Below are 12,985 nucleotides of genomic sequence, written 5' to 3'. Positions count from 1 at the left end.
GGACTAACAAATGAGCCAGATACTCGATCATGAGGATTTCTGAACAATGGGATGGCGGATTATCAGAGTTTACATTATAATTGAAATATTCATGTACGGCAATGGCTACATTTTTTGTCTAACCAATCCATTCCTGCTATAATATCACGCTAGAAAATTGATCAGAATTCTGAAATGTGAAGGCAAGCTCCTCTTTGTACTCCCCTTTCCCCCGACCCTATTCTCAACGTCGCACAAGATGCATGTTGTTGCTGTACGTAATTGCTGCTCTTTTTCTTTTAACTTGACTGTAGAATAGGCTGGCAAATAATTTCCTGTGAAAGACTGAAATGCAAATCAGAATCTTGCCTGTGATTTGGTTAAAGCTCCTGTGGCTGTCAATGTTCTAACATTGCGCTGTTTCTGTCAACACTGTTTTTAATAGGTTTGTAACACAATTATTATTCTGTACTAAATATGACCTAAAGAAACTAGTTAGCTTGACTCAACGATGATTGTTCCTGTGATCAAAAGATATTTAATTGACTATAACATTTTCTGCATGAGTAATGGCAACAAAGAAGCCTAGTCAGCACTAATTTGTACTGTTGGTTCCGCAAATTAATCTCTGGAGACATGCTAAAGTAGCTTGCTAAGTTTTTCCACGTTTGTTCCTTGGTTCCCTACACCCAGTGAAATGTGTTCTTGTCAAAGTGAAGATGGCACTTAAAGAATATTCCCATTTTAGGAGGAGTAAGCCATCATGCTGGTTTCACTGTGGCTGATCTGTGTCTCATCTGCCTCTCTTATGCAATTTCTGTATCCCTTGATTTCCTAACTGCCTAAAATCTGCCAACGTCAGCTTTGAATAGACTCAATAACAAACATACACAGCTTGCTGAGATATAGAATTTCAAAGATTTATAAACCTTTGAGTAAGAAATATCAGTCCTAAATGTCTAACCTCTTATGCTGAGACTGCCTGTCAGTTCTTGCTAAAGAAAATAGCCTCTCAGCATCTACACTGTCAGAATGTTGTATGCCAATGATAGATCATCTCTCATTCTCGTAAATTCCAGAGTATATGCCAATCTTACTTAGTCTCTCGTGGGCCATCTCGTCATCCAAGGAATCAATGAAGTGAATGTAATCCTTTCTTGGATATGGAGATCAAAAGTGTCTACAAAACTCAAGCGGCGATCTCTTCAGCGATTGTGTAATTGAAGCAAAAGATCAGATTTTTCCCTGCAAAAATATTTTCTTAGAAGCTTCCACTGTAGTATTAAAGTAATTCAACACTTTTCCTTAAACTATTTGTGTGGTTCTGTGGTAAAACATATCCCAGCATTTGACTTACTCACAACAGTATTGACATTGAACACAGTTTCTGTTGTTCCTCTCATTAGGTTTCTGACACACCAGGGGAATGCAATTTTTGATGCGTGCCCGAATTGTGTCATGTATTGAACAATGCCACAAATAAAGCACCTGTATGTAGATAATATTTTTTTAATATTATTGGCAACATTTAAAAATATAATCCCAGAAGACTGCATTTTATTCATTAAATATATAGTTTATTTATAATGTGAGAATTTTGCAAGTATAAGATAGATTTTGATAGAACATATTAGTTATCAGGAATGACCCCTGACCAGAAATGTTAACTGGTCTCTTTTCCATAAATCTGAAGAAGGGTCTCTACCCGAAAAGTCACCTCTTGCTTTGCTCCAGTTATGCTGCCTGACACGCTGAGTTACTCCAGCTTTGTGCATCTATATTATTTTCCATAGATACTGTTTGATTGGCACGAGTTCTTCCAGCATTTTCTATTTTTGTTTCAGATTGCAACATCTGCAGTTTCATTTATTTTTCTTTTGGTAGAATAAAATTTGATCTAATAATTTCAGCGAGACCAGAAGTGCAACCACACCCCTGTGCTTGCAATGAATTGAGATCAGAAAATAAATGGATGGCTATCAATTTGGATGGCTTCCCACTATTGTTCTTGCTCAAAGCATTTTAACGTGGGTCACATTAATCAAATTAATCTGCTCTTTAAGTGGAGGATATCATTGGAGTCCAAGAAGTATCCTCTGTTCCTTGGTGATGTTGTACAAAGTGGGTAACCTATAAATGTTCCAAATAGATAGGAGTTTCCACAGTATTCTTGTAATAATAATAATAATACATTTAATTTGTATAGCGCTTTTCAAGGACTCAAAGTCGCTTTACATGGTGAGTCAAGAACAAAACAAAATAGAGCAGTAAGACAGAGATGCAAAGGGGAGGGGGACATGGGACTAAGGGTATGCAGAGGTGAAGAGATGGGTCTTGAGGCGGGACTGGAAGATGGTGAGGGACTCAGAAGTTCGGATCAATTGTGGGAGGGAGTTCCAGAGCCTGGGAGCTGCCCTGGAGAAGGCTCTGTCTCCAAAAGTGCAGAGGTTGGATTTCAGAATGGAGAGGAGACCGGCTGAAATGGATCTGAGGGACCGTGAGGGTTGGTAGGGGGAGAGGAGGTCAGTGAGATAAGTGGTTGAGGGCTTTGTAGGTGAGGACCAGGATTTTGTAGATGATTCGGTGGGAAATGGGAAGCCAGTGAAGTTCTTTGAGGACTGGGGTGATGTGGTGCCAGGATTTGGTGTGGGTAATGAGTCGGGCGGCTGCATTCTGGACCAGTTGGAGTCGGTTGATGTTGCTGGAATTGATGCCAAAGTAGGTCCTTTGCACTGATTATTCTAAGATTTCAGAGAATCCAGAATATATATTGAGAGTTATTCAGCTGATGGAGTTGCATGTAATTGATTTTCTTGAAATGGAATTCAGTTTTGTAATGATTTTTTTTTTTGACTTATGATAGAACTTTTCAGATTCAACATGATTCAACAGACTCACAATTCTCTGTGTGCAAAAGTGTTTCCTCATCTGTCATCTCCTTTCTAAATGGCTTACCCCTTATCCTTAAACTGTGGCCCCTGGTTCTGGACTCCTCCAACATCGTGAACATGTTTCCTGCCTCTAGCGTGTCCAAACCCTTAATAATCTTATATGTTTCAATAAGATTCCATCTCATCCTTCTAAACTCCAGAGTATACAAGCCCAGCTGCTCCATTCTCTCAGCATATGACAACTCCGCCATCCCAGGAATTAACCTTGTGAACGTACGCTGAACTCCCTCAATAGCAAGAATGCCCTTCCACAAATTTGGAGACCAAAACTGCACACAATACTCCAGGTGTGGTCTCACTAGCGCCCTGTACAACTGCAGAAGAACCTCTTTGCTCCTATACTCAACTCCCCTTGTTATTAGAGGTAAATTGTTAAATTAAAGTGCACATGGCAAGAAAAAGTGCTGAGATTTTGAATCATTATGGACATGGTTTGGTAATGAACCAGTGAGCATGTGAATCACGTCAAAAATTGTCTGAATGGAAACCAAGTCTTCATTCTAGTCTGGGTATGAATTGAGCAAGTTTCTTAATGAGTGATGATTCAATGTATAGTAGGTGTTATCCAGCTTGTTCTTAAAAATGAATGAATTGAGGACATGTTTGGAATTTGTCTGACTCAGTTTTATGCTTTAAAGGTTTTAGAGGGAGTTTAGTGTTTGGAGCAATGAAGAGGGAGTGCAGATTAATCAGAATCATATCAAAGACTAAATTAGTGCAACTTGACTAAAACTTGCATATGTCCATATAACCATATAACAATTACAGCACGGAAACAGGCCATCTCGGCCCTACAAGTCCGTGCCGAACAATTTTTTTCCCCCTTAGTCCCACCTGCCTGCACTCATACCATAACCCTCCATTCCCTTCTCATCCATATGCCTATCCAATTTATTTTTAAATGATACCAATGAACCTGCCTCCACCACTTCCACTGGAAGCTCATTCCACACCGCTACCACTCTCTGAGTAAAGAAGTTCCCCCTCATATTACCCCTAAACTTCTGTCCCTTAATTCTGAAGTCATGTCCTCTTGTTTGAATCTTCCCTATTCTCAAAGGGAAAAGCTTGTCCACATCAACTCTGTCTATCCCTCTCATCATTTTTTAAAGACCTCTATCAGGTCCCCCCTAACCTTCTGCGCTCCAGAGAATAAAGCCCAACTTATTCAACCTATCTCTGTAACTTAGTTGTTGAAACCCAGGCAACATTCTAGTAAATCTCCTCTGTACTCTCTCTATTTTGTTGACATCCTTCCTATAATTGGGCGACCAAAATTGTACACCATACTCCAGATTTGGTCTCACCAATGCCTTGTACAATTTTAACATTACATCCCAGCTTCTATACTCAATGCTCTGATTTATAAAGGCTAGCATACCAAAAGCTTTCTTTACCACCCTATCTATATGAGATTCCACCTTCAAGGAACTATGCACGGTTATACCAGATCCCTCTGTTCAACTGTATTCTTCAATTCCCTACCATTTACCATGTACGTCCTATTTTGATTTGTCCTGCCAAGGTGTAGCACCTCACATTTATCAGCATTAAACTCCATCTGCCATCTTTCGGCCCATTTTTCCAAATGGCCTAAATCACTCTGTAGACTTTGGAAATCCTCTTCATTATCCACAACACCCCCTATCTTGGTATCATCTGCATACTTACTAATCCAATTTACCACACCTTCATCCAGATCATTGATGTACATGACAAACAACAAAGGACCCAACACAGATCCCTGAGGCACCCCACTAGTCACCTGCCTCCAACCCGATAAACAGCCATCCACCATTACCCTCTGGCTTCTCCCATTCAGCCACTGTTGAATCCATCTTGCTATTCCTGCATTTATACCCAACAGTTGAACCTTCTTAACCAACCTTCCATGGGGAACCTTGTCGAAGGCCTTACTAAAGTCCATATAGACAACATCCACTGCTTTACCCTCGTCAATTTCCCTAGTAACCTCTTCAAAAAATTCAAGAAGATTAGTCAAACATGACCTTCCAGGCACAAATCCATGTTGACTGTTCCTAATCAGACCCTGTTTATCTAGATGCTTATATATATTATCTCTAAGTATCTTTTCCATTAATTTGCCCACCACTGAAGTCAAACTAACAGGTCTATAATTGCTAGGTTTACTCTTAGAACCCGTTTTAAACAATGGAACAACATGCGCAGTACGCCAATCCTCGGGGACTATTCCCGTTTCTAATGACATTTGAAATATTTCTGTCATAGCCCCGGCTATTTCTACACTAACTTCCCTCAATGTCCTAGGGAATATCCTGTCAGGACCTGGAGACTTATCCACTTTTATATATTTATCAAAAGTGTCAGTACTTCTTTTACTTTGAACCTCATAGTATCCTTATGCTTAGAAGATTGAGGGGGTTATAACCATATAATAACCATATAACAATTACAGCACGGAAACAGGCCATCTCGGCCCTACAAGTCCGTGCATTATTAATTAGACTGGGTTATTAATTAAGATGTTGTAATGGATCAGCAAACTACCATTCCTTGGCTCTCTGTATCATTCTTATCAATCTGAGGAGTCCAGAAAATGGTTGAAGTTTGGTCAGTTTTAATTTTTCATCAGTTCAGTATTTTTCATATAGTTTTTTATTTTTTATACGTGGTACAGCAAGCTTTCATTCATTATTCACATGCCCAATCTATTTTTAGTGCCACTTTCCTCTTTATCTCTAGATAATTCACCTTAAACCTTATTTAATTAGAATTATTGTTGTAATATACAGTGATTCCCTTTAAATTCTTGAGCTAACAGCGAGACACCGTTTATTACTTCCTTGTGACCATTTTACCAAGTCATGGGGCCAAATTGAATTGTTAAACTCAAATGATGTGTGAATTTTAAATGTAGGGATTTCAACCCAAGCCAGTGCTTCTCCACCAATTTTACAAGTCTAGGTCAAATGAAACCATCAGTTTCATACAAAGGCAACTATTCTGAGGAGTCTGTGTTTTACCTCTCTCAAATCAATATGAAGAAATATGCAATTAAACTTTAATTTATATAATCATCACCACAACTTTCACATGTATGACATAGTCCACAGTTCTAGCTCTGCAATGAAGTCCATCATAATGAATGTGTTACGACCAGAAATCACAGACTAATTTAATGAGAATAACAGGGAGCAAATTAACTGTAAAAGCATGTTCTGGTTTAGTTTAGTTTATTATTGTAATGTGTTCTGAGGTACAGTGAAAAGCTTGTGTTGCATGCTGTCCAGTCAAAGAAAAGACGAAACATGATTACAATCAAGTCACCCACAGTACAGATAGAAGATAAAAGCCACAACATGCAGGTAAGATGAAATCCGATTAAAGATAGTTCAAAGATTTCTAATGAGGTAGAATGGAGGTCAGGAGGTCACACTTCAGCTGGTGAGAGGATGGTTCAGTTCCCTGATAACAGCTGAGAAGAAACTATCCATGAATCTAGAGGTATGCGTTTTCAAGTTTCGGATGAGAGAGGGGAGAAGAAGGAGTGACCAGGGGTGAGACTGGTCCTTGGTTATGCTGGTGACCTTGCCGAGGCAGCGTAAAGTGTAGATGGAATCTGTGGAAGGGAGGTTGGTTTGTGTGATGTCTGGCTACGTCGTCAACTCTCTCCAATTTCTTGCGGTCTTGGATGGAGCAGTTCCCAAAGCATGCTGTGATGCATCCCAATAAAATGCTTCCAATGGAGCATCCATTGTTTGGAACATGCCAATCCTCCTCAGCCTTCTAAGGAAGTAGAGGCGGAGGTGTGCTATCTTGCCGTTAGATTTGAAGTAGCTGGTCCAGGACTAATTGCTGGTGAAATTTATTCGTAAGAATTAAAACCTTCGACCAATTCTACTTATGCACAATCAATGTACACCAGGGTGTATATACTGCTTTACTTCCTGAAGTCGATCACAATCTCCTTTGTCATGCTAACATTGAAGGAGAAGTGTTGTCTTGGCACCAGGTTACGAGTCTGCCTATCTTCACTTTACAGCCAGTTATAGTTTTCAGGCCTTAACATAATCGACAGGTGTACGAATGTTAATACTGGGACTCGAGTTTGTCCCGGTACTGTCTCCTGGCATTCCTGATGGCTTTGCAATATTCATAGCAAGATTTCATGTACCGCTCAGAATAATTTGACTTCTTTACCTGGGAATGCACTTCACAGTTCATCCATTGTTTCCGATTGGAAAACACTCAGATTGACGTCTTCGGCAAACATTCCTCTATGCACTTACTGATGAAGTCAGTCATTGCGGTGGCATACTCATTCAGGTTTGCCGCAGGTCTGTGAAATGAGAAGCCATCGGGTTGGATGGCACAATTAAGTATATCACTGGTGAGCCCCTCTGGCAAGGTTCTCTGCAAAGGAACACCATTACATCTCATTGGGGGCTGGTATGGAGGAGGACGACCCACAGGTGTCTGAAAATTGAGTTCTAACAACAAACCCGTGACCTACAAAACATAGTGAGTGGAAGGAGCAGAGGTGATCTAATAACAAACCACTTATCGCACCTCATGAATTCTTCAGCACTGCCGAGACATCTGCAGCCTAAAAACCATAAAGGTCAGTCCTGCAAGAGCCAAAAGCAGATGAGAGCTGATTGTGGATAGTGATGCAGTTAATGCCCAGACGAGGTAGCACTTGGAAGATCTCTTCAATGGTCCTAATAGTTCCATTCATAAGTATGAGGTTTTGCCAATTACATTCCTTGTATTTCATCCACGTGTGATGTAGAGTTGTTTTTTTGATTATTTTTTGGTCTAGAAATCCTGTGGAATTATGCTGCACAACTTTACAATGGTTTGCAAATGATAAGTAAAATCGGGACTTACCAAGTAACTTCTTAAAATTTGCCGTTTGATCCTCCTGTACAAAGCACCTCCAGTCTGACCTGTTTGTTGCGTATGATTATTGTTCTCATTTTCAGTTGCTGCCTTTAGCTTCTGCCTCTCTTTTAATGATAGCTGTGCTATTAAAGATTGAACTCTCTTCTAAAAAGCATTCTTAATTTCTTAAAATGGTGATTTAAATGGGAAAACTGGAATAATGCCAAAGCCTATAAAGCTCAAACCCAAAGACTGAAACATATTTACAGAATAAAATGGGGATAACCCTTGTAGATTTATAATGAAGAGGGGGAGGGGGGGTCAATTGGTGTCCGAAGCTGTCAGAATCTGTCTGAATCAAACTCCAAAGAAAGTGAATCATAAAGAAAAAAAATAGATGTAACAGTCAATAGGTGGAGGAGTAGGTCATTCGGCCCTTTGAGCCAGCACCGCCATTCACTGTGGTGGTGCTGGCTCATGGCTGATCATCCACAATCAGTAGAGGCTACTGATTGAGGAACTGATCATCCACAATCAGTTCCTGCCTTCTCCCCATATCCCCTGACTTCGCTATCTTTAAGAGCTCTATCTAGCTTTCTCTTGAAAGTATCCAGAGAATGTCTTTACTTGGAGCACTTACTTGGAATACTTAACCACAAGCAATAATTTTAACAAACACCACTTAAAGGTAATATTTGGATATGGGCGAAATGACAGGAATTTTCCACCAGATAAATTTATCTTGGATATTGTCCTGAATATTGGGATTTGTCTGTGATTGCTTTTGCACAGAGATCAAAGCTGGAGATTAATCTAGGTTTACCCCACAGAGACCTGGGCAGTAGGATTTGTAGAAAATTACCCCAGCAGACAGCATTAAGGAGCTGTCTCACTGCGGCGACCTAATCTGCGAGTTTAGACGAGTTTGCCATCGACTCAAACTCGCAGCATGGTCGACACGTGGTCCTAGGAGGTCCTATGAGGTCGCTGGAACATGCTCGAGGCAAGTTCCCGAATACTCGCAGCCTCAGCTGGGTCGCAGAAACTTTTTCAGCCTGTTGAAAAATATTCCGCGAATAAAATGTGGTCAGCATGGTTCTTTTTAACTCGTAGTGCAGTGGAGTGGGGTCGCTATTTAGTTACAGGCAGTCGAGGGCAGCCGTAGGCAACCTCCTTCGCTGACCGGGCATTTTGATTGGATCATTGGAGTTTTCAGGTCCAAAGAAAACCGACCGGTAGGTAAAATGCCCGCTAAATTTTATTATACTTCTCTAAAGAACTTACCGTACATTGTGCAGCCGTCTTTTACCTTCCTCTTCATCGCGGGTCTGAAATAGGATCAAGGTGAAGGGGAAAAGATTTAATAGGAATCCGAGGGGCAACTTTTTTCACACAAAGGTGGGTGTGTGGAACAAGCTGCCAATGGAAATAGTTGATGTTGGGACTATCCCATCATTTAAGAAACAGCTAGATAGGTACATGGATAGGACAGGTCTGGATGGATATGGATCAATTGCAGGCACGTGGGACTAGTGTAGCTGGGACATTGTTAGCCGGTGGGGGCAAGTTGGGCCAAAGGGCCTGTTTCCACACTCTGTTATTCTTTGACTCAATCCATATTCTCCAGAGATGCTGCCTGACCCGCTGAGTTACTCCAACGGTTGGCCGCGGTGGTTAAGGCTGGATCAGGTGGGAACATCAGGGAGGCGATGGCTTCTAGAGAATGGATCTGATTTTCAACTAAAGCAGGGTCGTGTGCTAACCCCGAGGCTCTGGTCGAGTTGCTAAAGAGTGTGTACAGTTGGCGTTGCTTATAGTTGTGCGGGATAGGGACCCGCAGGTCGGTGAACTATGCCTTCAACTTGGCGGCAGTCCAATGCTTGGGTGCCGGGGGTTGTATATTTGGCAGGAGCGGAGCGGCTGGGTGGGTGTAGGGGTGGCCGCCGTGTGAAGGGCAGCTCTCCTGCCTGCTCTCCGGTGTCCTGGAGCCGGCTCTCCGCTCTCTGCCTCCTTATCGACTCTTCATGTTTGGGCTCCTCGGGTGAATCAGTCAAAAAGTGAACAACATAAGGAGTACAAACCAATTAATTGAGACCTCTGGACCTGACAAGCTACAATACAATAACTAGACGTGAGGGGGTGGGACATGGGAGAATTTAAACCATGGTGACGTGAGGTATCAGCGGAAATAATAAATGATTTCAATTACCGCTGATGAGCTCATAGAACGGTGCGGGAGGTGACATTTCAAGCTCAGCAACCCGTCATCAATTGGTAAACGTGACATCGTCACATCACTCACCCTGACTCATTTCATCTTCTTTCTGTGGCTGGTTGTTAGTTGTGTGGTGGCTAGGACTGTGGCTGTGTTCTACCCAAACCCAAACCCTAACCGCACACAATATTCCGCCGTCACCTCAGTGCTGCCGAGGTAGAGGCACACCTCAAAAATCCCAGTGTGCAAAACCTACAAAGCGGTCTCCCTTAACACCAATTTTTTTTTTACTCGGTGGGAAAAAAAGGGGGGTGCGACTGCACCCATTGCCCCCCCCCCCTTCAGACAGCCGTGATTGGGTAGTGGAATTGGGACTTGAATTGCTTATCTTGAGAACCAGGCAGTAAGATTAGTGTAGGATTGCCCTAGCAGACACTGGGCAATGGAATTAGTTTGGGTTTGCTTTGACAAGGAGCATGGGATAAATATGGCATTGCTCTAGCAGAGAGCAGTGCATTGATATGAATCCTTATGTGCTGTAAAAATGTAAGGAAGACAATGTGTAAATTAAAAGATAAACACTTGGAGGTTCCTATTTCAATCCTAGCAATACTATCCCAAAATGCTCTTACGTCATTTCAGCTTTGTTCTGACTTCAAAGGAAACATCTAACAAGAACAGGGTACACAAAAATGCTGGAGAAACTCAGCGAGCAGCATCTATGGAGCGAAGGAAATAGGCAACGTTTCAGGCTGAAACCCTTCTAGTTCTTGCCAAAATTATTGTGCCATGAGAAAACCCATATACTTTCATATATGAACAGACTATATAATCTTTATTACTACAAACAAAACTAATTTGTGGAAATAATAACATTTCTTGTTTGGCTAACTTTTAACTGTGGCAGTTTGGATCTGATGACAATGTAATATTGATATAAATATTAGGTTTGCTAATTAATTTGTATGGATTAGTTTTACAAATGAGAGTATATTTTGATATTTGTATTTACAGATTGATTTTCTTCTTAATTTAGCTTTCTACTTTGAGAGGAGCCGTTTTGGAAGATGCTGTAGCATCCACTGCTCGACATGGCACAGCTCGAGGTTTGCCCATAAAGGAGGTGCTGGAGTATGTGATACCTGAATTAAACATCCAGTGCCTGAGAGTGGCTTCAACTTCTCCCAAAGTAATGGAACAGCTGTTGAAACTTGATGAGCAAGGGGTAAGTTTTTTTGTTGTTGCATAATATACTTACATAGAGTATGTGCAATATTTGATTAACTTAAATATGATCATTATGAATAAAGGAATAAATATCCCCATGAAAGCAAAAAAAATGAACAGATTGAAAATCTATGACTGAGCAAACAGTAAGCAGATGGGGATGTTATCAATGTTCAATTAGATAACGATAAAACAGTTGGCATAGTGGAAAAGGGAATGACAGTAAGCTTTTGAGTATGTTTATGACTGTAATCGTGTCAATTAACTGAGAAAATATAGTATTGAACATAAGGCTTTTGAAAAACACCAGAAACTTAAATAACTCCAAGGTGAAGACATTAAATCTGCTTGTAAAATACTTTCACTTGCATGGTGCTATTCAGTGGTATTGATTTGGGTTGCCACTAATTTCCCCACGTATGTATGAGTAAGCTTTTCCCATTGTTTAATGCATAATTATAAATGATAAGAACAGCTGTTATTACGCGTGTATTTTTGGAATGGAAATTGAAAATAACTTGCAGGAAAATTTTGTTAAAAGAATTATTAATGAATGGGGTAGCCCAGTACACATTTTCCATCATCTTCAACCACCTCAGTTACTCTGGTCCTCCTCAAGCTAATCTCCCATCCTCGAGTCCCATATTTATCTTTTATCCCTCCCTCTTTCCACTTTCCCCTTCCATTTGTCCCTCCCCGCCAGCTTTATATTTCACTACTTTTCTTTTCTTGTCTCACAGCCTTTTTGTCTCTTATTCACCTTCAGCCTTTGTCACTTCAGCTATTCACCAATCCACCCTCAGCTTTGGTCCGCTCTTTTCCAGCTTTCACTATTCTGTCTGAAGATGGGTCCTGATCAGAAATATTGTCTGTCCATTCCCTCCATGGATGTTACTAGACCCGTTAAGTTTTTTTTTTGTGGCAGCAAATTTTCTTGTCCCATATTCTACATTAAAACATCATTAAACTGGATAGGCTGGCTGATGTCAATTTCAGTTGAGGATTCAGAAGCAACAAAAGTATGTCCAAATCAGGTGACTGATCATCACACACGTTTGTGATTAATCCCAAAATTGAAACCATGCCCAAAGACTAATCAAGAAACACCCTAATGTAGTCATGCTCAGAGAACCTTCCTTCATATGTCATAAATCACTAATAAGACCTATGAGAGATGATGGGACATGAGTAGTGTGGGGATGGGAAAGGGCACAGTGAGGTGTCAGCATGGACAATCCAATCCATCCAAAATAATGTCTGGGGTCTATTTGTGTGTAATGTATGGCTGCAGAAACGGCATTTCGTTTGGACCTCCAGGGGTCCAAATGACAATTAAATTGACTCTTGACTCTTGACTTGTCACTATCCTTTCTATCACTCATACTCAGGAGTCATACGCGTTTAACTGTAATATGAACTGTGGCCAGAACGATGAAATTATTTCTTGCTGCAGCTTTGCAGGCATATTAAAGACATATTAAACAACAATGCATGAAGGCATTTTTTAATCATCTGTTAACCAATACCCAGTTTGGCTTTTACCACTCCTGAATGTATTATATCTTTGCACCAAACATGGAAGAACAATCTATATTTGGAAAGTGGCATGTGAGTCCTTGTGCTTTCAGTGTGATACCAAAAAGTTCTTATACAACTGAAGTCATTGAATCAAAACTCCCCACAGGCTAAAGATGTACATGGAGCATGTGAAGGTGATTGTTTTTCAAAAGGACATCGGTTCAGTAGC

General features: G+C 40.7%; 1 protein-coding gene across 1 annotated transcript in view; it reads left to right on the top strand.

The window, feature by feature from the left end:
- LOC129697005 (signal-induced proliferation-associated 1-like protein 2) overlaps window positions 1–12,985 on the top strand; it is a 437,405-nt gene that overhangs the window by 177,981 nt on the left and 246,439 nt on the right. The window contains exon 6 of the mRNA XM_055635187.1: window positions 11,048–11,236. Coding sequence (XP_055491162.1) covers window positions 11,048–11,236 — 189 coding nt within the window. The remainder of the gene's footprint in view (window positions 1–11,047; window positions 11,237–12,985) is intronic.

Source organism: Leucoraja erinacea, chromosome 5 (genome assembly GCF_028641065.1).
Source record: "Leucoraja erinacea ecotype New England chromosome 5, Leri_hhj_1, whole genome shotgun sequence".
Classification (NCBI taxonomy): domain Eukaryota; kingdom Metazoa; phylum Chordata; class Chondrichthyes; order Rajiformes; family Rajidae; genus Leucoraja; species Leucoraja erinaceus.
This window is presented reverse-complemented; position numbering and strand designations above follow the sequence as displayed.